The sequence below is a fragment of the Ambystoma mexicanum genome, chromosome 1q (assembly GCF_040938575.1).
Source record: "Ambystoma mexicanum isolate Mex_15411 chromosome 1q, UKY_AmexF1_1, whole genome shotgun sequence".
NCBI lineage: Eukaryota > Metazoa > Chordata > Amphibia > Caudata > Ambystomatidae > Ambystoma > Ambystoma mexicanum.
The window spans coordinates 1,390,327,812-1,390,350,120 of record NC_090922.1 but is presented as its reverse complement, the minus strand read 5'-3'; the positions used below and the strand labels follow the sequence as shown (position 1 = coordinate 1,390,350,120).

Sequence of the window (22,309 nt, the reverse complement as noted above, 5' to 3'; positions counted from 1 at the left end):
CTAGGATGGGAGAAGGAACCTTTATTGGGCTTGTGGATCTAGAGCCTATATGAGGTTGCCCAAGGAATGGGGTGGAGTATGTTCCTTGGTGCTCATCCATGTGCCAGCATTAGTGATTCCTCAGAACGACCTGAACATTGGTGAATTTCCGAAAGTGGATGCCCATTTGAGAAAAAGATTGCTCAAACTTCTCCGGTGGACAAGACGAGAGAATTGTTTCTCAGCCAAATTAATAACAGCATATGATTCCATTCCTGAGAAACACAGGTTGTTCAGCAAGACTGCCACAATATTGATGACTATGTTCATGCCTGGGATCCAAACAGTGGGGAACGCCAAATGGCTTCACATCACTAGATAGGAGCTTCTGCAGACAATCAATGATACTATAAAGGGCTGAGGGCCATACGACTGATGACCATCCAGAATAGGTATGTCCTCAATATAATCACAGCGATGGAAGTAGGAGTTTGCAACAAAATCGGGCCATAATGTTGCACAGTCATTCCTTCTCAGAATTAGCAAAATGTAACCTTGTCAGAGGTCATAACGTTGACAGACCTGCATACCGAGATGGAAGATGAGGCGGATGATATTGAAGATGACAGTTGGTTTGCCTCCATGTTCCATTGGATTCCGCAGTGGTTGGCAAATATATTCAAGATTCATGGAGTAATATTAGTGCTGGTGCTGTTCGGATTCTGTTTAATCAGGATAGCGTTTGCCCAATGCAAGAAAATAGCAAAGAAGGTGATAGGAATGAAGATCATGAATAATGTCAACCTGAACCTAAAACCAAAGAGCGGATTGATGAAGCTGGCAGAAAATATATAGAGGCCAGCATCGCAGCACCTGAAAGAACGAGGTTCCTGTATCTGAAGAATCATAAAGAAATATGTGGGATGATGGGTCTATTGTACTCCAAATGGTCAATGTAACTATATATGCTGGAGTGTAGATGAAGATATAGATACCAAAGAAGCACTTCTTCAAGCGAAAATATCAGGATGTGGAAACGATTGAGGAGGTGGTTGAGGACTTGACCAGAGGGGGGAATGTAGAGGAGCAGCTGCATGCCTCTTGAGGAAATCCCGCCCCTCTACCTCCTATATGTTGGAAGCCTGAGATCATGCTGTGTTTGACACCAGAAGTTGTGCCAATACCGCAGCGTAATTCAAAACAAGATACCTTTTGAGACATCCCAATCGAATGGCTCCCCAAAGAGACGACAATCTAAGGGAGGAACTCCCTAAAGGAATATAAAAAGAGTAAGGAAAGAAGCCTGTGACATCATAAGAGGGTATAGATGACGTCTCAAAATCCTGGCCAAAGAGGATGTATGTATCCTACAGAAACTAATGTCTAAGTAAAGAACTGAGTAAACTCTTAAATATGCAAAACACTATACGTGCACAAAGTGTTGCAGAGAATAAGCCGAATTTAGCAGGGCAAGATCTATGAAGTGAAAAGACGAGAATTGTGTTGTAGCAAGAATAGCTGAATCGTAGAGCTGCATGGCGAGGTTGTCTGGCTTGGAGTCAAGAGTGAAGCAGCCAAATCCTGGTCTCCTGCCATGTGAGTCAAGGATAAAAATGGAGTTCGAACTTAAAGTCCTTGAACACGATCGTATGAGCTCAAACTCCCATGTAGTCTGAAGACAAGGATAATTTTGCAAGGTAAAGTTCGAAGACAATCTTCATGGCAGAAGGCTAGGGTTATGAGAGATGATGTGCTAATTGGGTGGGGAGGTAGTGTCATGCTCCATCTCACTGCACCTGGGTCTGGGATTATGTGCTGCTATGTTAACCAAATGTTCTAGAGCTGGCACAAGCATGCCAACCAATTGTAGTGGTCCATTTAACGAAGATCCTTATAGTCTAAAGACCAATACGAAACTGTGTATATAATGGTTTTAAAGATGACATGTTTTAGAGGTAGGCATATGTTGTCCCCCTGAAAGTAGACAGCCAATCACAATCCTAGTCCTTATAGATAATATACTAAGATATCTCTCTTTAGCCATTCTCGATCCTCAATAGATTTTCTATTATTTGCCAAGTAGTATGACATCACCTCTGATGTATTTTTTGTATATAAATGTGTTTTTTAAGAAAAGATTGCTGAGAGAAATTGAGCATACGTCCGTTGACGTTCATTGTAACTCCTGTTTTAGATAATTGTTAATAAATCAGTATCTTTGCCATCTTCCTGAGTTGGTTCGGTTATTTGGATTCTGTGAACCCATCCATTGCATGCATCTTCCTAAAGGGCCATTAACTCACAGGGTTTAAGTTTTTCGACAGAATCTCAGTAGGAGACTTATGATTTGATGTGTTCAGGAGTTTGTTTCATTGTTTAGATCAAAAATGTCAGTCCTCTTCTAAACTTGTAGTGAAGAGTAGGTGCATGAATGCAGATCTGTGATTCCAGTTGAGAATATATTTCAAGATATTGGGGGTAAAGTAGGCAACATTGTGTACTTAGAGTAATTTGTGAGTGAATTGTGACCCACTTTAGAGATTTCTGGGACAACATTGAGTACTTCAGAAAAATCTCCAGGTCGGCAGACTCTGATTACTAATCCAATGTACACTATTTTGAAGGCTGTTTTTTGATCTACTGAGTTTTTGTTGTTTTTGTTGTTTTAAAATGTCTTTATTATTTTAGTTTCAGAGAGATGGAGGCGATTTGGATATAGTTGTCTCTTGGGCAAAGAAGTATCCAAACATCTTCCCTGTTTGGTTTGGAAATTTCACTCCTTTGCTATTCATTAGTCACCCGGATTATGCCAAGGCTATATTTGGTAGAGGAGGTATGTATCTTAATGTTATCTAAATTTGTGTCTACTTGTATATTAACTTTTTAAAATAATGCACATATAATACCTTTGGAGTATTTGTAGAAGCAAAAACATTGTTCCTAGGTGGAGATGTAGACTACTGGATAGGTTTTAGACCTTGGAAGCTGGAGGCATGGGTTCTTATCCTGCCTTTATCCCTTTCTCAAAAACGTGTCTGATCCTTTGCAAATCACTGTGCCTTCCTGTATCGAAAATTGAAAAGTTGTCCCATGAGACAGGGCTATATGATTCCCTCTCCAATGATGGAATTAGGATTTCTCCTACAGTGGGTTATGAGGTATCCAAAAGACAAATATCACAGCAGAGCAATCAAATAGATATAAACATCAGACATTACATATTCAATGTGTTATTTAATTGTAAGGAAACAAAAGGAGACAGGCAAAAAATAAATAATTGACAAATTGTTTTTGGCACTTTCTTTTTCTTTTCTTACACTTGAATAGCAAAAGGAAAATTGTACCATTCCAAATGTATCTGATTGATTGGGATTTTGCTTTGTAAAATGCAATATGCTCCCTTACTATCATATCCAGATTTTTGTAAACCAGAATCAGCTTGTTCTACGCACAGCTTGGAATGTTTGAGATTATCCTGCTACAGTCAAAATGTAGCCTTTTATGCACTCTACTGCTCCTTGAAGCTCAATGTATTCGATATTATACAGATAGACTAACATTTTTGACAATGTACTTTTACTACCATGTCAAATTGGCTCACTGGCACAAAGGTCTCACTTTCCGCCACACATCCTTAGGAAAATAGTGCCCTCCATAAGATATGGATTGCAAAACTGAAGTTACCAGAGCATCTTTCCACTCATGCCTCAACTACTGTAATGAACCTCTGACGTCTTCATTGGAGTCCTAAATTTGCTAGGTGTGAGAGGAAAGATAACACCATTGGTATCTCGACACCAGCTACAGAATTTGTTCCAACGGCAGCAGTATAGTGATTTGGTTGCTGATCTTCTGGCCAAAAGCAATACCTCCATTACGTCATCTGGGAGATCCCAATCTTTGTACCTCAGCCTTTCAGAAACCATGAGTGAAGGCTGAGTGTCCTGACATCTGGATGGAGAACCTGACTCTCCTCTCGCGAGAGAAGATCCTCTCTTTGTGGAAGACGAATCGGAGGACAGATGGACATGTCTAGAAGGTCTCAGTACCCCTTTCTGCTGGCCCAATCTGGGACAATTAGGATCATGGCTGTTAGGCAGAATCATATGCAGTGCCCTTTGGGAACACCACCTACAATTAAGACTACAAGTGCAAGCACAAATTCACCTTTGGTACAAGCTCTTGTACTACACAGTAAAGTGGTAGCGATGGATGATCAGCCAGACTTATCTGAAGAGTAAAGTGAGCAGTAACAGAAGTCACAAAAAGGACAGCAATTACTATGGTTCAAACGAACACTGACTCAAGGTTTCTGAGGAAAAGAATATACATTTATTCACACCATTAGTTGTAAAACAGTTCAATAATGTCAAGCAGCAGAAAATCACAATCTTAATATACTACACAACCCCCAATCAATTCTGGGCAAGTTAAGCTCAAAATAAAGTGTTGCGTAAAATGGCACACCAGCAATTTAAAAAGGGAGGTAAAAACAAGGTTATTCAAAATCAAGCAGCACCAACAAGTAAGTAGGCAGGGCACTCTAGAAAAGGCTTACTACAACTAGGATTCAAATCAATAGGCCTGGGCCAATGTTAGTGGTTCTGTGTCTTTGCTTATGATCGCACAGTTCAAAGTAGTTTGCGGTTAAGTCTTTGCCAAGAGTTTGAAACGAAGTTGGTAGGAAGAAAAGTTATTTAAAAGAGTAGAGAAGGACAAGCCCTCGGATAACCGAAAGATTTCAAACACTTTCACCGCGGTCGGACGGAACAAACGACCAGATTTGAACAGTACCTTAGTAGAAGAAGAATGCTGTAGCTGAGGCAGAAGTTCCTGGCAGGTCCTACAGGCTCACGGTTTCTGAAGCGACTGTTTGACTGACAAGACGGAGGAAGACTGGAGGATCCTGCACTGCTCAGGGAAGAAACCAGCAGCAGAGCAAAGTGACGAATAAAAGGTGCACTCCTTAAAACCCAAACAGGGCCCGGTCCTCCTGGCTATCCGGTTCACTGCAGCTGTGCACAGCAAATTCGACCAGGAGAGGGATGCCTTGCTTGGTGTTTGGCGAACTGGTTGGTCCCACCAGCTCGAGGGAAGAAGATTCCTTTCAGATATTTCTCTGTCGTCGAAGTTTAGGAGATTCGGACCCACAGCAGGGCTTCACTGGGATGTTCAGTAGCTGCAGCAGTCCTCTTCCTTCAGCTTCTCTTCGGTTCTCTCGATCCAGTGGCGACTCTGCCTTCCAAGTCCCAGAGACCTGCTTTTTATGCAGTTTTCCCCCATTCGCACAGCCTGGCTGTCAATCACACAGCAGGGTGGCTGTCCTGGCAGGACAGTCACCTAGCTAATCAAACAAGAGTGTAACTTGGGTCTCCAAGGAGATCCTGTGCAGGGGACCCAAAACCCCTCCCTCACATCCTGTCCACACCAGACACTTAGGCGCCTAAGGAGGGCTTCTGTACTGAAGCCCGTCAAAGGACGGCGAACAAAGGAACCAAACCTGGTTTGGCGCGCAGAGTAAAACACGAGACAGACCTTTACAAAAAGAAATGGCGAATAAACCCAGCCAGAACCAAATCAAATTAAAAGGGGTCCAGCGGATTAAAGTTCGAGGCTACTAACATAGCCTAAAAAAGTACCAAAGCTGTTTTCAGAAGTAGGCGGTAGGAAAAAAATGGTAGATACCACTGCCACCAACCAAATCTTAAAGAAAGGGGAATGAAATAATGTTCCATGAGAAACAGACAAAAAGGGATAACTATTAACCCTTTTCAGTACTCTATGGAAGATAGTTTGTACTAGGTCTTTGATTTTAAAAAGACTAGTAAAGTCAGTGGCAACTTTACATGTTTTGGGGAGACAGTAGGCAGTCCCAGAAAATGGAGTTTAAAGTGGGAAGTCTAAAAGACAACCCTGTGTCACTGCACTAAAGGTGCTGTGTGACACACAGTAAAAAGATGATGCCTATGGAGTAGGTGAGACTCCACAGTCTATGAACACAAAAATGTACAACACATAGCCTAAAACACATGTAAGAGGGGGAAAAAGGACTCACACTCTTAGCAGGTGATAAAATAAATCCTAGAAATCCAGCAAAGCTGCTGAGGGAGTCAGTAGGTAAGGGAAATTAGCTATTCTGGAGAATTCTCCCTAACACTCGCCCCCCCCCCAAACTAAGGGACAGGAGGATCTAATTCCCACCAGGATGGATCTCGTGTTGCAAGTCGGTTAAATGGCCTGCTCAGTACACCAGCAACCTTTTGTAACCCTGGCTAGGAAACTTTCTATCAGTGTTTTTCATTTGTAAACTATATGACCTACAAACCTGTTGTGGTACATCTCTCTTTTTTAACATATAGGGGATCTGATCTAACAGTGTCATGGTCATGAAGTCAGGGGCACAGGCATGCAGGGGTTGCATGCACAAGTGACCTGGGTGGACACTGTCCTGGCGTCTTTGGCGCCAGGCTCATGAACAAAAATAAAAAAGAACATCCATTTAACACCAAAAAGCTTTTATTATGGACATAGCACTTCAGATGCATTAACCTTGAACATTTCATCCATTAAGCAGGATGAATTAACCTTGAACATTTCATCCATTAAGCAGCCTAAATGTATTCTTGGGTGTGGCTGCTAATGGATTGCCTTTGCACGTGCTCACACTCTAGGAGTGGCAGGGTGTGGCTGGTAAACCGGCCCTAATGGGCGTGCCCATGATCTCAGCTATATCAGCTGCCCGATCCTCAAGACAGACGCTTCGCGTTATTCTGCACTTGCAAGCAGCATAACGCTCACCGTCGCCTGAGGTCAGACATGCCTTTGAAGATCCTGCTTCCTGGACATCCTGCTTCCTGCCAGCATACTTACCAACTGGGGGAAGCTGTTCTTACTGGTCCATCTCTTTTGCGAACCAAGTATTCATCTTTACACTTTCCGGAACACGGAAATCTTCATCTTGGCACTGCAGCATGACACACTCAATCGTCGACAGCAGTGCCTGCAAGGAAAAACAGAAGACAAAGTAAGACATTGAAGAAACTGTCAATTTAAGGTTGCGCTTCGCCATACTTCGCGCTTTTCCTCAAACCATCCTTTAATGCTGTCGAACATTGTGGTAGCATCCATCTTCCATCCGGCCACGTCTCTCGTCTCACAGCTGCATTGAGGCCACATTTCCATCTAAGGGAAGAAAACAGAAGAGAGACGTTATTGCGGGCACAAATAGGAGCAACATATAAAAACATTAAACAGAACGAACCACATCACAAGAGCTCAAGAAAGACTTACCAATCATAGGGAGAAGCATAGTCGCAGCTGGACTGGACTAATCCTTATCAGGGATCATTGAAGGAACTAGATCCCATTCGACAAGCCCCTGCCAGAAGTAGCAGGACGGAGAGCTTATCTTCCATAATTGACAGGAGCAGTATCACCTTGTACCACCGCTCACAGCTTTTCTACTGAGGGAGAGGCTTGAAGGGGGTGATTCAAGTTCAGGGAGGGCTCCAACCGTGCCCCAACGCCTCCGCAGAGACCAGGTGAGCGTAACAGAACGCGAAGCCTCTAATGCTCTCTGCATGGGCGTTATGGAAACTTCAGAAACAGATCAGTTAGCCCTCTTACTAGGGGAATTACAGGCTGAAGTACATACTTCAAGACAGGAAACCAATGCATTATGGAGGGATCTTATTGTAACTCGAGAAAGAACTGACGAATTGGCAAGACAAATGCTACAAGCACAAGCAGGACAGGTTCCACTGCCTGGAGTGACCCATTCTTCTTATTCATCCACACCACAACAATCAACAACAGTTCAGGTAGTTCTTCCAGGAGCAGTGCCTCTAGCCCCTCCTGAATGCTTCATTGGTGACCCAAACAAGTTTGCTGTATTTATGAACCAAAGTCGCCTTCATTACTTGTACAGAACAGGTCCCTTTCTTAATGACCAAGTCAAAGTGGCGTTTGTACTCTCGTATTTAGGAGGTAGTGCGGCGTACTGGTCTATACCTTTGGTAAATCAAGATGACTCTTTACTCCGGAACTTTGGGAATTTCCAACATGAGATGGAGAAACTGTTTGTCCGTCATACTCAAGGACAAGCTCTGGACACCGAGTTGTTGTCACTCAGACAAGGGAGTCAAGATCTATTAACCTATATTGCAACCTCAATCATCTCATAGCCCAGACCAACTAGCCAGAAGAGAAGAGGACTACACTCTTTTACCAAGGGTTACGTAGAGAACTTAAGGATGTGTTGGCTCAAGTGGTGAATCCCCCTGAGAAGTGTGCAGACTACATAGACCTGATGGTGCAACTCGATCATAGGTTGCAGAATTGGTAAATGGATTGAGCTAGATTAGAGGGACGGTCAGTTTACGTACAACCTCGTGAGAATTAGACTAAACCACATGAACAGTCTGAGCCAATGCAACTTGGTGGATTACGAAGTCCCCTTACCAAAGCAGAAAGGGAAAAAAGAAGACAACAACAGCTTTGCTTATATTGTGGACAAGCAGGTCACTTCCTCCGTTTCTGCCCGGTAAAACCACCCAAGAAAACGGTTGGGGCAACAGACAAAACTAAAACTGATGAAGAAGAAGAACAGAACTCGGGAAACACCTATGCCCGGCAATTGTAGGGGTCTGCTTGTCGAGCATGAAAAAGGAATCCGTACAGACCTCACATCTAGTCCTTCCAGTGCTTTTGGTGAATCACAACCAACCATCAAAAATACATGCCTTGAAGGCATATATTGACTGTAGAGCTGTGGGTAACTACATTGACCAGGATTTGGATCTCCGAATAGGCCTTCCTCTCCGACAGAAGCAGAAATCGGAAATCTTCACTGCTGTGGCTGGTTCTCAGCTATCATCCGGCCTGGTGACACAATACACAGAGAAAGTCAAGCTTCTGTGTCAGGAGGGGCATCAAGAGGACATTAATTTCAATCTCTTCTGTGCTCCTCAGTTCCAGATGATATTGGGAATGCCCTGGCTGGAGACCCACAATCCTAGGATCGACTGGCGAAAACGAGTTCTGACATTTCCTCATGATTGTGCCGACACATGTTACAAAAAAGATTACACCAATCTGAAACCGAAGAAAGGAATCGTGTTGGGCCTCATCAGCTCCTTACCGCTCGAATTCCAAGATTACCAGGATGTCTTCAAAAAAGAGCAAGCCAACATTCTGCCCCCGCACAGACCCTGCCATTGTCAAATAGATCTTGTACCCAGAGCCCATATCCCTTGCAGCTGAATTTACGCTCTGACAGAACAGGAAAATCATCATCTTAAAACTTACCTGGATCAGTACCTGGTTTCATTCACCTGTCCAAGTCACCTGCCTCCTCGCCCTTATTCTTTGTGCCTAAAAAGGAGGGGGACTTATGAACTTGCATCGACTATAGAGCCATCAATCAGATCACAGTAAAAAATTGATATCCTTTGCCACTTATACCAAAGCTCCTGGACCAAGTGAAACATGCTCAAATCTACACAAAACTAGATTTAAGAGAAGCATACCATCTAGTAAGAGTAAAAGGGAGAGACGAGTGGAAAACGGCCTTCCGCACAAAGTACGCCTCTTTTAATACCAGGTTATGCCCTTCGGGCTATGCATTGCCCCTGCAGCGCTCCAATTCTTTATGAATAATGTACTCTGTGAACTACTGGATGTTTGCACTCTTGTTTACATTGATGACATTCTTATCTACTTAAATTCCATGGAAGAACATGTAGGCCATGTCCGTGCAGTCTTAGAGAAGCTTCGACAACACCAATTGTATGCCAAGTTGGGAAAGTATTTTTTCCATGTAACCTAGGTCGAGTTTCTCGGTTTCATGCTCACACCACAAGGCGTACATATGGATACATAAAAGGTGGATACAATTCTCCAATGGCCCTCGCCAACATCCACGAAAGGAGTGCAAAGCATGCTCGGATTCGCCAACTTTTAATGTTGGTTTATACCTGGGTTTTCACAAATTGTACATCCAATTACCTCCTTCTTAAAGAAAAATCAAAAGTTCCATTGGTCAACAGAAGCTGGAGAAGCCTTCCAGAAGTTGAAACTAGCATTCACTACATTCACTACATTCATAGCATTTCACCCTAAGTTAACAGGGCGATCCAGACATGGACCCCTGGGCAGGACAAAGGCTGATATGCGGGGAAATTTTTTCTCTGTGAAAGGGACAGTGAGCTAAAGACTTGGTAGAGTCTCTCCTGTGTTCGTGCTGGTACAGAGATTCCCAGACCCCCCTTTGTTTTGCATAAATTAACTTTGGGTTTCACCCTAAGTTAACAGGGCGATCCAGGCGTGGACCCCTTGCTCACTGTTCGTAGAGAGGCAACAGTTTCACCACACTGATGATGCCCAACAAGGCTGAAACATGTATATGGGGTTATTGATGGTACTCTTGTTCAGAGGAGAATTGCGTAGCATTTCGGCACTGGACTGACCCTGGGCAGGACAAAGGCTGATATGCGGGGACATTTCTTCTCTGTGAAGGGGACAGTGAGCTAAAGACTTGGTAGAGTCTCTCCCAGGGGTTATTCGCCCAAGAACAGGTCATTGGGCTGTGTTCGTGCTGATAGAGAGATTCCCAGACCCCCCTTTGTTTTGCATAAATTAACTTTGGGTTTCACCCTAAGTTAACAGGGCGATCCAGACGTGGCCCCTTGCTCACTGTTCTTAGAGAGGCAACAGTTTCACCTCACTGATGATGCCCAACAAGGCTGAAACACGTGTATGGGGTTATTGATGGTACTCTTGGTCAGAGGAGAATTGCCTAGCATTTCGGCACTGGACTGCCCCTGGGCAGGACAAAAGCTGATGTGCGGGGACATTTCTTCTCTGTGAAAGGGACAGTGAGCTAAAGACTTGGTAGAGTCTCTCCCAGGGGTTATTCACCTAAGAACAGGTCATTGGGCTGTGCTCGTGCTGGTAGAGAGATTCCCAGAACCCCCTTTGTTTTGCATAAATTAACTTTGGGTTTCACCCTAAGTTAACAGGGTGATCCAGACGTGGACCCCTTGCTCACAGTTCTTACAGAAGCAGCAGTTTCACCTCACTGATGATGCCCAACAAGGCTGAAACACGTGTATGGGGTTACTGATGGTACTCTTGTTCAGAGGAGAATTGCCTAGCATTTCGGCGCTGGACTGCCCCTGGGCAGGACAAAGGCTGATATGCGGGGACATTTCTTCTCTGTGAAAGGGACAGTGAGCTAAAGACTTGGTAGAGTCGCTCCAAGGGGTTATTCACCCAAGAATAGGTCATTGGGCTGTGTTTGTGCTGGTAGAGAGATTCTCAGACCCCCTTTTGTTTTGCATAAATTAACTTTGGGTTTCACCCTAAGTTAACAGGGCGATCCAGACGTGGACCCCATGCTCACTGTTCTTAGAGAGGCAACAGTTTCACCTCACTGATGATGCCCAACAAGGCTGAAACACATGTATGGGGTTACTGGTGGTACTCTTGCTCAGAGGAGAATTGCCTAGCATTTCGGTGCTGGACTGCCCCTGGGCAGGACAAGGGCTGATATGCGGGGAAATGTCTTCTCTGTGAAAGGGACAGTGAGCTAAAGACTTGGTAGAGTCTCTCCCAGGGGTTATTCGCCCAAGAACAGGTCGGCTGTGGTCGTGCTCGTAGAGAGATTCCCAGACCCCCTTTGTTTAGCATTCACTACAGCACCAGTCCTTCGACACCCACGACCAGACTTACCTTACATAGTGGAGACAGATGCTTCAAAAATAGCCATAGGAGCAGTATTGTCACAACGAGACCCTGAAACAGGACACCCCGTTGCATTCTGGTCCCACAAATGTTCAGCCCCGAGTTGAACTACGCAATCACAGATAAGGAATTACTGGTGATTTAAGCAGCATTCAAGGCCTGGAGACATTACCTTCTTGGGGTGAGACATACGGTTACTGTCATCACGGACCACCGTAACTTGCAATACTTGAAAACCGTCAAGGCACAATCCTCACGTCAACATCGTTGGGCTCTCTTTGCTGCGGAAAACGATTTTGTTATCACTTATATACATGTGTACGCAATGGGAAAGCAGACGCTTTATCACGCATGAGTGAAGAAAAAGAGGCTTTTGCAACATCCGACCCCGTGCGCATCATTCCTGAGGAAAGGATTCAAACCAGAATAGCTGCCACCACGTGTGTGGATGACCAAAGAACCAGTTTGCAATCCCTGATAGATCAATGAACACAACAGGAATGGCTGTTAAAAGGTGATCAGTACACCATCAAAGACAATCTACCATATTTCCAAGGACGAGTATATGTCCAGGACCAAGAATTGCGAAAGCAAATCATCACAAATTACCACGATTCATTAGTGAAAGGACACCCAGGAATAGCCAAAACTCAGGCTAAGGTAAAACAAAACTACTGGTGACCAACTTGGCGAAAAGACATCGCCCAATTTATTGAAACCTGCAGTGTCTGTGCACAACACAAGTTTCAGAAACAGAACCCCGCTGGCTTACTACATCCCCTAACAGTACCGCCAGCACCTTGGCATACCCTGTTGATGGACTTCATCACAGATCTTCCACCCTGCAATGGATACAACACCGTATTAGTTGTTGTGGATTTATTCTCCAAAACAGCCCATTTCATCCCTCTGAAGGGACACCGAACTGCATCAACTCTTGCTTCTGTGTTCCTAGACTAAATTGTTTGATTGCATGGATTTCCACCAATATTAGTAGCTGATCGCGGAACGGAATTTGTTTCTGCCTTTTAGAGAAAGTGTTGTACGATTGCCAAAATCGATCTCCAGTTGTCCACAAGCCATCACCCTCAAACTGATGGGCAAACTGAACGAACCAACCAAACTTTAGAGCAATATCTCAGGTGTATGTTGCAACAGTCTGAGGATTCTTGGAAAAATATACTCTGGATACAACATCTCAGTTCACACAAGCACAGGGCAAACTCCATTCTACACTGTGCACGGAAGACATCCTTGGACATCAGTATTTGATCCACCCAATACCCTGGAAATGCCAGCCATAAAACCATTACTCAGGTTCTTAAAGAGGTGACAGAGCATCTGACCAAGGCTAAGGAAAGACAAAAACTGTTTGTTGATCGACATCGAAAGGAAGCTCCCGCCTACCAGATTGGAGAAAAGGTGTGGTTAGCATCCAAATAAATTCCCCTGAAGGGGCCAAAAGCTTTCCGCCCAAGATACCTGGGCCCCCATACTATAAAGTCCATAATCAATCCTGTCGCCATGAAATTGGAGTTACCATCTCACATGAAAATTCACCCCATGTTTCATGTCTCTCTCCTCAAACCAATGAAGTCCAATACACAGCTTAGTTCTCCGCCAGAGCCCAAAGTAATAGATGGAGAACCAGAATATGAAGTCAAATCCATCCTGGACTCCAAGGTTGTTAGATCAAAATTGTATTACCTAATTGACTGGAAAGGGTACGGACCTCAAGACCAAACCTGGGAACCCAGTGAACACGTCCATGCTCTGCGTTTAATCAGACAGTTCCATCCCAATACTCCCACCAAACCAGGACCGGGAGGAGAACCACCCTTGAGAGGGGCCTTGAGGGGGAGTGCTGTCATGGTCATGAATTTAGGGGCACAGGCATGCAGTGGTCGCATGCACAGGAGACCTGAGTGGACACTATCCTGGCGCCTTTGGCGCCAGGCTCATGAACAAAAGTAAACAAGAACATCCATTTAACACCAAAAAGCTTTTATTATGGACATAGCACTTCAGATGCATTAACCTTGAACATTCCATCCATAAAGCAGGATTCATTAACCTTGAACATTCCATCCATTAAGCAGCCTCAAGTGTATTCTTGGGTGTGGCTGCTAACGGATTGCCTTTGCACGTACTCACTCTCTAGGAGTGGCAGGGTGTGGCTGGTAAGTCGGCCCCAATGGGCGTTCCCACGTTCTCAGCTATATAAGCTGCCCTGATCCTCAAGGCAAACGCTTTGTGTTATTCTGCACTTGCAAGCAGCGTAACGCTCCCCATCACCTGAGGTCAGACTTACCTTTGAAGATCCTGCTTCCTGGACATCCTGCTTCCTGCCAGCATACTTACCAACTGGGGGAAGCTGTTCTTACCAGTACATCTCTTCGCGAACCAAGTATTTATTCCGGAACGCTGAAATCTTCATCTTGGCACTGCAGCACGACACACTCCATCGTCGACAGCAGCGCCTGCAAGGAAAAACAGAAGACAAGGTTAGACATCGAAAAAACAGTCAGTTTAAGGTTGCGATTCACCATATTTTGCGCTTTTCCTTAAACCATCACTTACCTGCTGTTGAACATTGCGGTAGCATCCATCTTCCATTCGGCCGTGTCTCGCGTTCTCACAGCTGCATTGAAGCCGCATTTCCATCTAAGGGAAGGAAACAGAAGAGAGACATTATTGCGGGCATAAATAGGAGCAACATATAAAGACATTAAACAGAACGAAAAGCATCACAAGAGCTCAAGAAAGACTTAACCAATCATAAGGAGAAGCGTAGTCGCAGCTGGACTGGACTGATCCTTATCAGGGATCAGTGAAGGAACTAGATCCCATTCGACAGGCGCATGCCAGAAGTAGCAGGACAGAGAGCTTATCTTCCATAATTCACAGGAGCAGTATCACCACGTACCACCGCTCACAGCTTTTCAACTGAGGGAGAGGCCTGAATGAGGTGATTCAAGTCCAAGTAGGGCTGCAACCATGCCCCAATGCGTCCGCAGAGACCAGGTGAGCGTAACAAACAGTCCCTCAGAAGTTGTAACAACCTCTGAACCTAGAATAGGCTTTTTCAAAGGGTCCTTCGAAAGGAATCCCTTAGATCTAGAGGGGCCTCCATGGTTCCTTACCACCTCTCTCACAAGAGCAGGTCTCAGGTATCTTGGTTGGAGGGGCTGGGGTCAAGCAATGTACATGATGCCACATCCTCTGAGATCTGACCTTACCTATTTTAGAAGTTTCCCTCCTAACACTAGGATTTACATTGGAGTCTTCAGTAGATAATCCAACAGTCTTAAGGTCTTTAGCCTTAGACCTATTGTTCCTGGTTTTCCACCAGCTTTGAGAGCTACCAGTTCTCACAGGCCTAGAGAGGGTTCCAATTTGTCTATCTACCTCTTCCTCAGAGGCAGGGGGGGGGTCAAAGACTATTCAATTGGAGGGGCAATGATGGAGCATGGTTGGGGCTCCAATTTCCCTACTATACTAGCCTCAGTTTTGCCTGGGTTAGAGGTCAACTTACTAATACCAGGGCTGGCAGTGGGGTTCTCTGTAGAGGTTCCCACAGGCTCAGAGTGGTCTCTTAAGGTTGCCTTTCTAGCCAATTTGGTTTGGTTCTGTTTTCCCTCACTGGGAGGATTGGGGGTACTGGATACCACTCCTAGAGTTTTTAAAACATTCCCCAACAGGACTCTCCCAGGCACCTCATTCTGGACACTGACAGGAATCCTCACTGTCATATTATTACACTGAATGAGAGCTGGTAGAATTGGAACCAACTGGACAGGGCCTCCATAGAATTTAGTGGGACCTTTTGGTGCCTTAGCAACATCCCCAGGCTTGAAAAAGCTTTCATCCACTACTGTTCTGCTGGCCCCAGTGTCTCTCCTGGGGCCAGCAGACAAGAACAATGTCCCTATAATAAGACTCAAGGGTGCTTCAGCAAATAGTTGAAAGCGGGCACTAGCCATTTGTACTTCTTCCTCTGGCGAGAAGGCTAAGGAGGCAGTGCTGATCCCTGCAGGTTTACCCTTTTACCTGGGATCTCCTTTCACATGGTCAGTTTACCCACAAACATAGCATTTACCAAATGCTCTCTGGAATGGGGGTTTGTTCTGACCTCCCTCTGGTTGGACACCAGAGGATTCACTATCCCTATTTGGTTTCCCATGTGGCTTACCCTGGTTATGTTTATGGACATCTTCTTGATTGGAGTATTAGAATTCTCCTTGTTATCTTTCTTTGGCTGCTTTCCCTCATCCTTTCTTCTGAGTTGCCTCAAAATTCTTGTGAGTCGCCATGTTGGCAACCCACAAGTCAGCAGCCTTAGCTAACTTCTTTGGATCTATCTCCTTAGAATCAGCCAAGTGCTGTCTGAGCTCAGGAGAGCAGGCATCATAAATTGACTCCAACATAACAAGATTTCTCATAACTTCATAAGTGTTCACTCTGTAACCCTTAACCCAACCATATAAGTTTTTCAAATATTCATATACCCAGGAAGCCGAAGGGGTACCATCTTGCTTTTTGAGGGTGCTAAACCTCTTAAGGTACTGGGAAGAGGTCTTCCCAAATCTAGCAATTAGAGCTAGCTTCACACACTCATAGTCCATCCTATCCACCTCCCCCAACTCCATCACAACATCAGATGCAACAGTGGGTAGCCTATAGAACAGCAAAAGAAGCAACTGATTCCCTGTAACGTCTTGAATCCCATGGTTATACTCAAACATTGCCAACCAATCCAAAATATCAATCTTAGCCTCATACATACCCACAATGTCTTTAGGCATACAGGGTCTCTTAGGATTGGAAGACCTAGAAGACTCTGGGAGAGAAGCAATTTTAATAGACAACTTTTTCATTTCTAGTGCATGGTTCAACTCCATTTCTCTGAGCTTAAGTTCTTGATGCTTTTGTTCAGTTTGAGCATTAATACGTTTAAATTCCAATTCAATCCTCATCTTTTCTAGAGCAATGAATTCAGGACTGAGCGTAGGACCTGTAGGGGTCCCATTGGACAAAGGTTGAGGTTGCTGAGCAGGTAGAGGAGCAGTAAGGCCTACATTGTGAGACACATCTGCCTCATCTAACCCATCCATAATAATTGACACATTATCATCCTCATTATTTTCCACATTTGCTGGAGGGGCAGGTGTGTCAAACCCACTCCCCAGACTTTGTTTCTCTAACAACCTTTCAATTAATTCTGACTTTTTGCCTTTAACAGAGAGATTCCTTTCTCTACACAGATTTTTTATATAATCCACAGTGTAACTAAGCAGGGTCTCTTGACTGTAGCTTTCCATATCAGACATGACAAACAGTAAAAAGATGATGCCTATGGAGTAGGTGAGACTCCACAGTCTATGAACACAAAAATGCTGCCGAGGGACTCAGTAGGTAAGGGAAATTAGCATTCTGGAGAATTCTCCCTAACAACGGCTTTTCTGAACCTCCTCAACCTCCTTCTTACATGAAAAATGACAGCGACTGGAGAAAACGCATAGAGGAGTGGAAAATCGCAGAAAATCATGCCGAGCAACCTCAGAAAGTCGAAGGCTGGGAGATATTGGGCATTCTGAACCTTTGTCACCATCTGTAAAATGTCTTCATACCTCTGGTGGCAAGGCTTTTCCCAGGGATGTGTCCAGGATTGCTCCAATAAACAGGCTTTTTTTAGATGGTATCATTTGGGACTTCTTGAAGTTGAGGGAGAAGCCCAGCCTGTGGAGGGAGTGGCAAACATAGTTTAGATGATGCAGAGCTTGTTGCGGGGAACTCGCTCTGATCAGCCAATCATCCAGGTAATGGTTGAAGTGACTCTCCCCTTTCCTGAGACTCGCATCCACCACCGTCATTAGCTTGGTGAAGACCCTCGGGGTGGAGGTTAGCCCAAATGGCAGGAACCGAAACTGATAGTGAGAGCTGCCAATGGCGAACCTCAGGTACTTTCTGTGTTTTGGATGTATAGACACATGAAAGTAAGCATCCTGATGGTCCAGAGATACCAACCAATCCTGGAGCAGGAGGGCCTGAAGGATTTGACAAAGCGTAAACATCTTGAACTTGTCTTTCCTTAGAAACATGTTAAATTGCTGCAAGTCCAAGATGGGTCTCTTTCCCGGGTCCTTTTTTGGAATTAGAAAATATGGGGAGTACCAAGCCTTGTTTTTCTCCGCCGCAGGTACTGGTTCTATAGCACCTTTCTGTAGCAGGTCCAAAATCTGCTGCATCAGGAGCGGGTCTGGCAACATCAAAGAGTTGTTCCCCGGTGGATGACTCTGAGGTGTGAGTAGGAAAGGCAGGCAGTAACCTTGGGCAACTGTTTCCAATGCCTAAGCATCTGAATTAATAGCCTGCCATTCTGTCAGATGTTGAGTTAACCTGCCTCCCACTGATGTTTTGTGATGTAAGACCTCAGAGGGATTTTGGGGCAGCTAAAGCAGATGCTGAGGGTAAAGCAGCACCTGCGGATGCAGACTTAGTACCTTTGCCCCGTCCACCACGGGTGATTCGTCTTTGGCCCCTTTGAGCTGGCTGTCCTCTGCCTATTCCAAATGCGGAGCAATAGCGTAAGGACCTACCCCTCCAGGGCATACCTGAGGGGCGGTTTGGAGTTTGTCTAATTGCAGCCCCAAGGACTTTGGCTGCCGCTTTGGAAGTTTGCAACTTCTCCAAACTGTCATCAGCTTTTTTACCAAATAGATGGGTGCGGTCAAAAGGCATATACAGAAGTCTGGATTTCACATCAGGAGCAAATCCAGATTTCCGCAACCACGCAAATCTGCGGAGTGTGGTACTAGCCGCCATTGCTCTGCTGATACTGTCAACAGAGTCGAGACCGGTTTGGAGGGATTCACACATGGCATCCTTCCCATCCTTGATAATATTCAAGAAACCGTTGCGTTCCTCCCTTTCTGGGAGATAATCAGCCACCATTGAAGCACACTCCCAAAGGGTGTGCCTGAACCTTGCCAGCGTGCATGTGGCGTTTGCAGACTTTAATGCCATGCTACATGCCGAGAAAACCTTCTTGACCATGGCGTCAAGTCTTTTGTCATCACGATCTTGGGGGATTGTGGGATATGCTGATTGTCTTCCCGAGGATGTTGCTGCCTGAGCAACCAAGCTTTCAGGGGTTGGATGTTTAGACAAGTATGGTGGGTCTGCAGATGAAGCTCTATATTTCGCAGACAACTTCTTACTAACTGCTGGAATGACTTCCTGGACACTTTTTTCTGCAAAGATTTGTGAAAAGGAACTATAGGATCCTCTTGTGGTCCTCTGTCAAGTATGTCTGTGAGGTCATCTTGCTCGTGTGTGGGTACATGTCTCGCCCACCCCATATATCCGATGACTTTGTTGATGAGAGACCTATAATTACTCTCAGCATGTTCCCCTGGTTCAGGCTTTCTAAAATCTATCCCAGGAGAGGTATCTGTTCCACTTGCTTCTCGCAAGAAATCCTGTAAATCTTTCAACCTCACTTCTTCAGAAATTAGTTCTTCTGGAATGTGGGTTCTAACTCTTTCTAGACCAAAAGGTCTTTCTAGATCTGAATTCTTACCCTCCTCATAAATTGAGGATAGAGCTCTGAAATAATCAAAGCGTGGTAGTGGTGTGTAGCTCTTTTCCAAAGAGGGAGGAGCTGTAGAAGTCTTTACAGGAGGGGCTAAACTGATCACAGTTGATGTAGAAGTCATTGGCCTTGATAGATTAGTAATGGGCCTCGATGATGTCGAAGTAATCGATGTCGACAGGTTTGACATACGAGGTGTCGAAGATTTCTCTTTCATCAGACATGCCGAAGGCCTCGATGACGCAGATATCGCCGTCGATGTGTGAGTCGGCGTCGATGACACAGTTATCAGGATCGATGTGTGAGTCGACAGTGTCAACGCACTGTGCGTCAAAGAGGCTTTGGCTCGACTCAAGGGTCTGTGACACTCTCGAGGAGTATGTTTTGCCAAAGTTGACGACCCACGGCTTTTATCTCTACCAGGTTTTTTTCCTGGGTTATCGCTTGTAGATGTCTCAGAGAGGGGCAAGGCCATGTTCTCGAACACCTTCATCATCTTTTTTTTTAATTTCCTCACAATTAGCCGGGGAGCTGTTTTTAGTGGGACATGTTACTTTCTCCGGTGAACTGGAGGATGATGTGGAAGGCGATCTGTGATGCCTTTTTTTGCTATATCTCGATGCGGATGAATGCGCTGCGGACCTTGATCGGGAGTGTTTCTTTCGACGAGGAGATGGCTGTCTCGACTCATCCGAGGTAATTTTGGTAGGGGTAATAGATTTAGAAGGCCTACCTCTCTCCAGCTTCCCTCTGCACTTCCTTCGAGGCACCCTTCGCATTCCAAACAGGGATGCTCTGCCCGTAGGCACCATAGACCGACCCTGTGTGGATCTGTCAAGGACATCTTTGCCTTACAATCACAACATTTTTTAAAGCTGGATCGAAGTGTGGATTGAGCCGACGAAGAGGCCATCTCGACTCGAGTATTCAAAGGATTTTTTTGACAGAAAGTCTAAAATGTTCATTCTCAGCACAGAACTGAGTGTCATGAAGCGTGGAAAAACAGAACTGAGCAACGGACTTTGTGCATAACTATTTATGCCAGTGATGATGTCGACGTCGAGATAGAGGGACATTGACTCGACAGTCATCGACACGCAGCGCCGTCTACTGAAAGGTTTTCGGAGCAGCAAGCTGGATATGTGTAACGCTCACCTGATTCCCGTAGAGGCGCCGGTCTTGACTGGGCGTATACCGTATCTTCAAAGGTGATGTGTAACACACGGCTGGCACTTTGGGCTGGACCTCTGTGCACTGTATGTCTGACTCGAAGGGTAAGATGTCTGCAGATAGAAAATATGGGATTAATGAACTGGGTTATTGAATGTCTCTCTCTTCTTCCCTTTCTCTTCTCCTGTAGAACCCCAAAGGTTAACGCTCTCACCTTAGGTAAGTGAACGCCGTGCTCTCCATCTGCCTCGGGGCAGGGTGCTGTAACCAGTTTCTTCACTGGATAAGGGGAGCAGGCCTCTTGACTTCAGAGGACTGCTGTCCGTCGTTTACTGCACGAACGGTAAGTTTCGAGTAATTCTAATGTCTTTAAAAGTCTTTAGTAATGATGTCTCTTGTTTTGCAGGGTTCCGGCGATGGCGGATGACGGGCTGAAGTGAATTGTAGATGGAGCCCGTGTGATGAATAGAAGCGCCTGGAAGCACGTAAGTAAGCGCTTGTTGCCTGCTTCACGATGCGCTCTAACTGTCTTTTTATTTTGCAGGTACAAGTTCGGAGCGGCTGCAGGGTGCCGGAATACCCACTGGGTTAGATGTGGAAAGGAGTAATGGCACGTGAGTATTAAAGTTCCCCAATGTCTTTAAACGCACCTTGTTTTGTCTTTCAGATGCGGGATGCAGCGCCGAAGGCCTCCGGAGCGTGCAAAGAGTTGGTAAGCTTTTGTCTTTCAGATGCCGGAATGCAGTGCGAAGACCTCCGGAGCGCACGAAGAGTAGGTAAGCCTTTGTCTTTCAGATGCCGGAATGCAGCGCGAGGCGTTGGTGACAACCGATGGACCAGGTAAGTGAAGCGCTGTCACTGAAGACCGTAATGCTAACCTGTTCTTTCTTGTCTTTATAGGTGTTGCTGAAGACTGGATTCAGGATGGTAAGCCTTTTTCCTTAGGCCCAGGATCAGATGCAGAAGACACGATGAGCGTTCTGCTGCAGAGGATGCAGAATAACGCAAAGCAAGATTCATCCATCGGGTGTGGTTTAAATAGCCTCCTGTAGTGCTTAGGTGTCTCCTTCCACAGCCACGCCTAGGTAAGAAAAGAGTTCCTGCTTTCCAGAAGAGTTCCAGTGTTCTGAACCTAGGGAGTGGCTCCTGCCCCACCCAACAGCAAAAGTAGTTCCAAACAGAAGAGGATCAGAGGCTCAACTGGCAGGCAAGTAAGCAGCATGGTCTGCTGCAGGTAAGTCCACCCAAGCATTATGAGCCCGGCGCTTCCAGCGCTGGGACTGGGCATATTTATGAGCCTGGTGCCACTGGCGCCAGGACTGGGTCCAAAAGGTCCCAATTGGGACTGGTTGGCACTCGGAACCTGGGTTATGGATCTGCTTCCAAGGAAGTTAGGAAAACCCTGACCTTTTGGAAGCAGAGATCATGACAATATGGGAATATCAAAGATAAGGAATACGTGGGAGGACACAATCAATTTGATATAGATTTTTAAAAAACTATGTGGATTACTGTTTTAACACAATTTGTCAGTATTAAACAAAATTGCTAATTTTAGGAAACATAGTAAATTTTATCTAACTGTATTTATTAATAGACAAGTAGGACAGTGGTGACCCCTAAATATGAAATTATGATATTGTTTTTAGTATCTAAGGGAGATATAACTGTTTATGTAATTAATTTTGTGAACATAAATGTTTGACCTTTTGTGTTCTAACATTAATGTGTTACTTTTATAATTCGTTGAGACGAATTAAAGCATGAGTTAATTGAATTGATTTAAAAAGTAATTTTTCAAATCAACATGCTGATGTCAAACCT

At 45.0% G+C, this 22,309-nt stretch overlaps 1 protein-coding gene across 1 annotated transcript in view; it reads left to right on the top strand.

Annotated features, from left to right (window-relative positions):
* Window positions 1–22,309, top strand: part of LOC138547986 (cytochrome P450 4B1-like) — a 196,804-nt gene that overhangs the window by 25,048 nt on the left and 149,447 nt on the right. Inside the window, exon 2 of the mRNA XM_069642248.1 lies at window positions 2,668–2,812. Within this exon, the coding sequence (XP_069498349.1) occupies window positions 2,668–2,812 (145 nt within the window). The remainder of the gene's footprint in view (window positions 1–2,667; window positions 2,813–22,309) is intronic.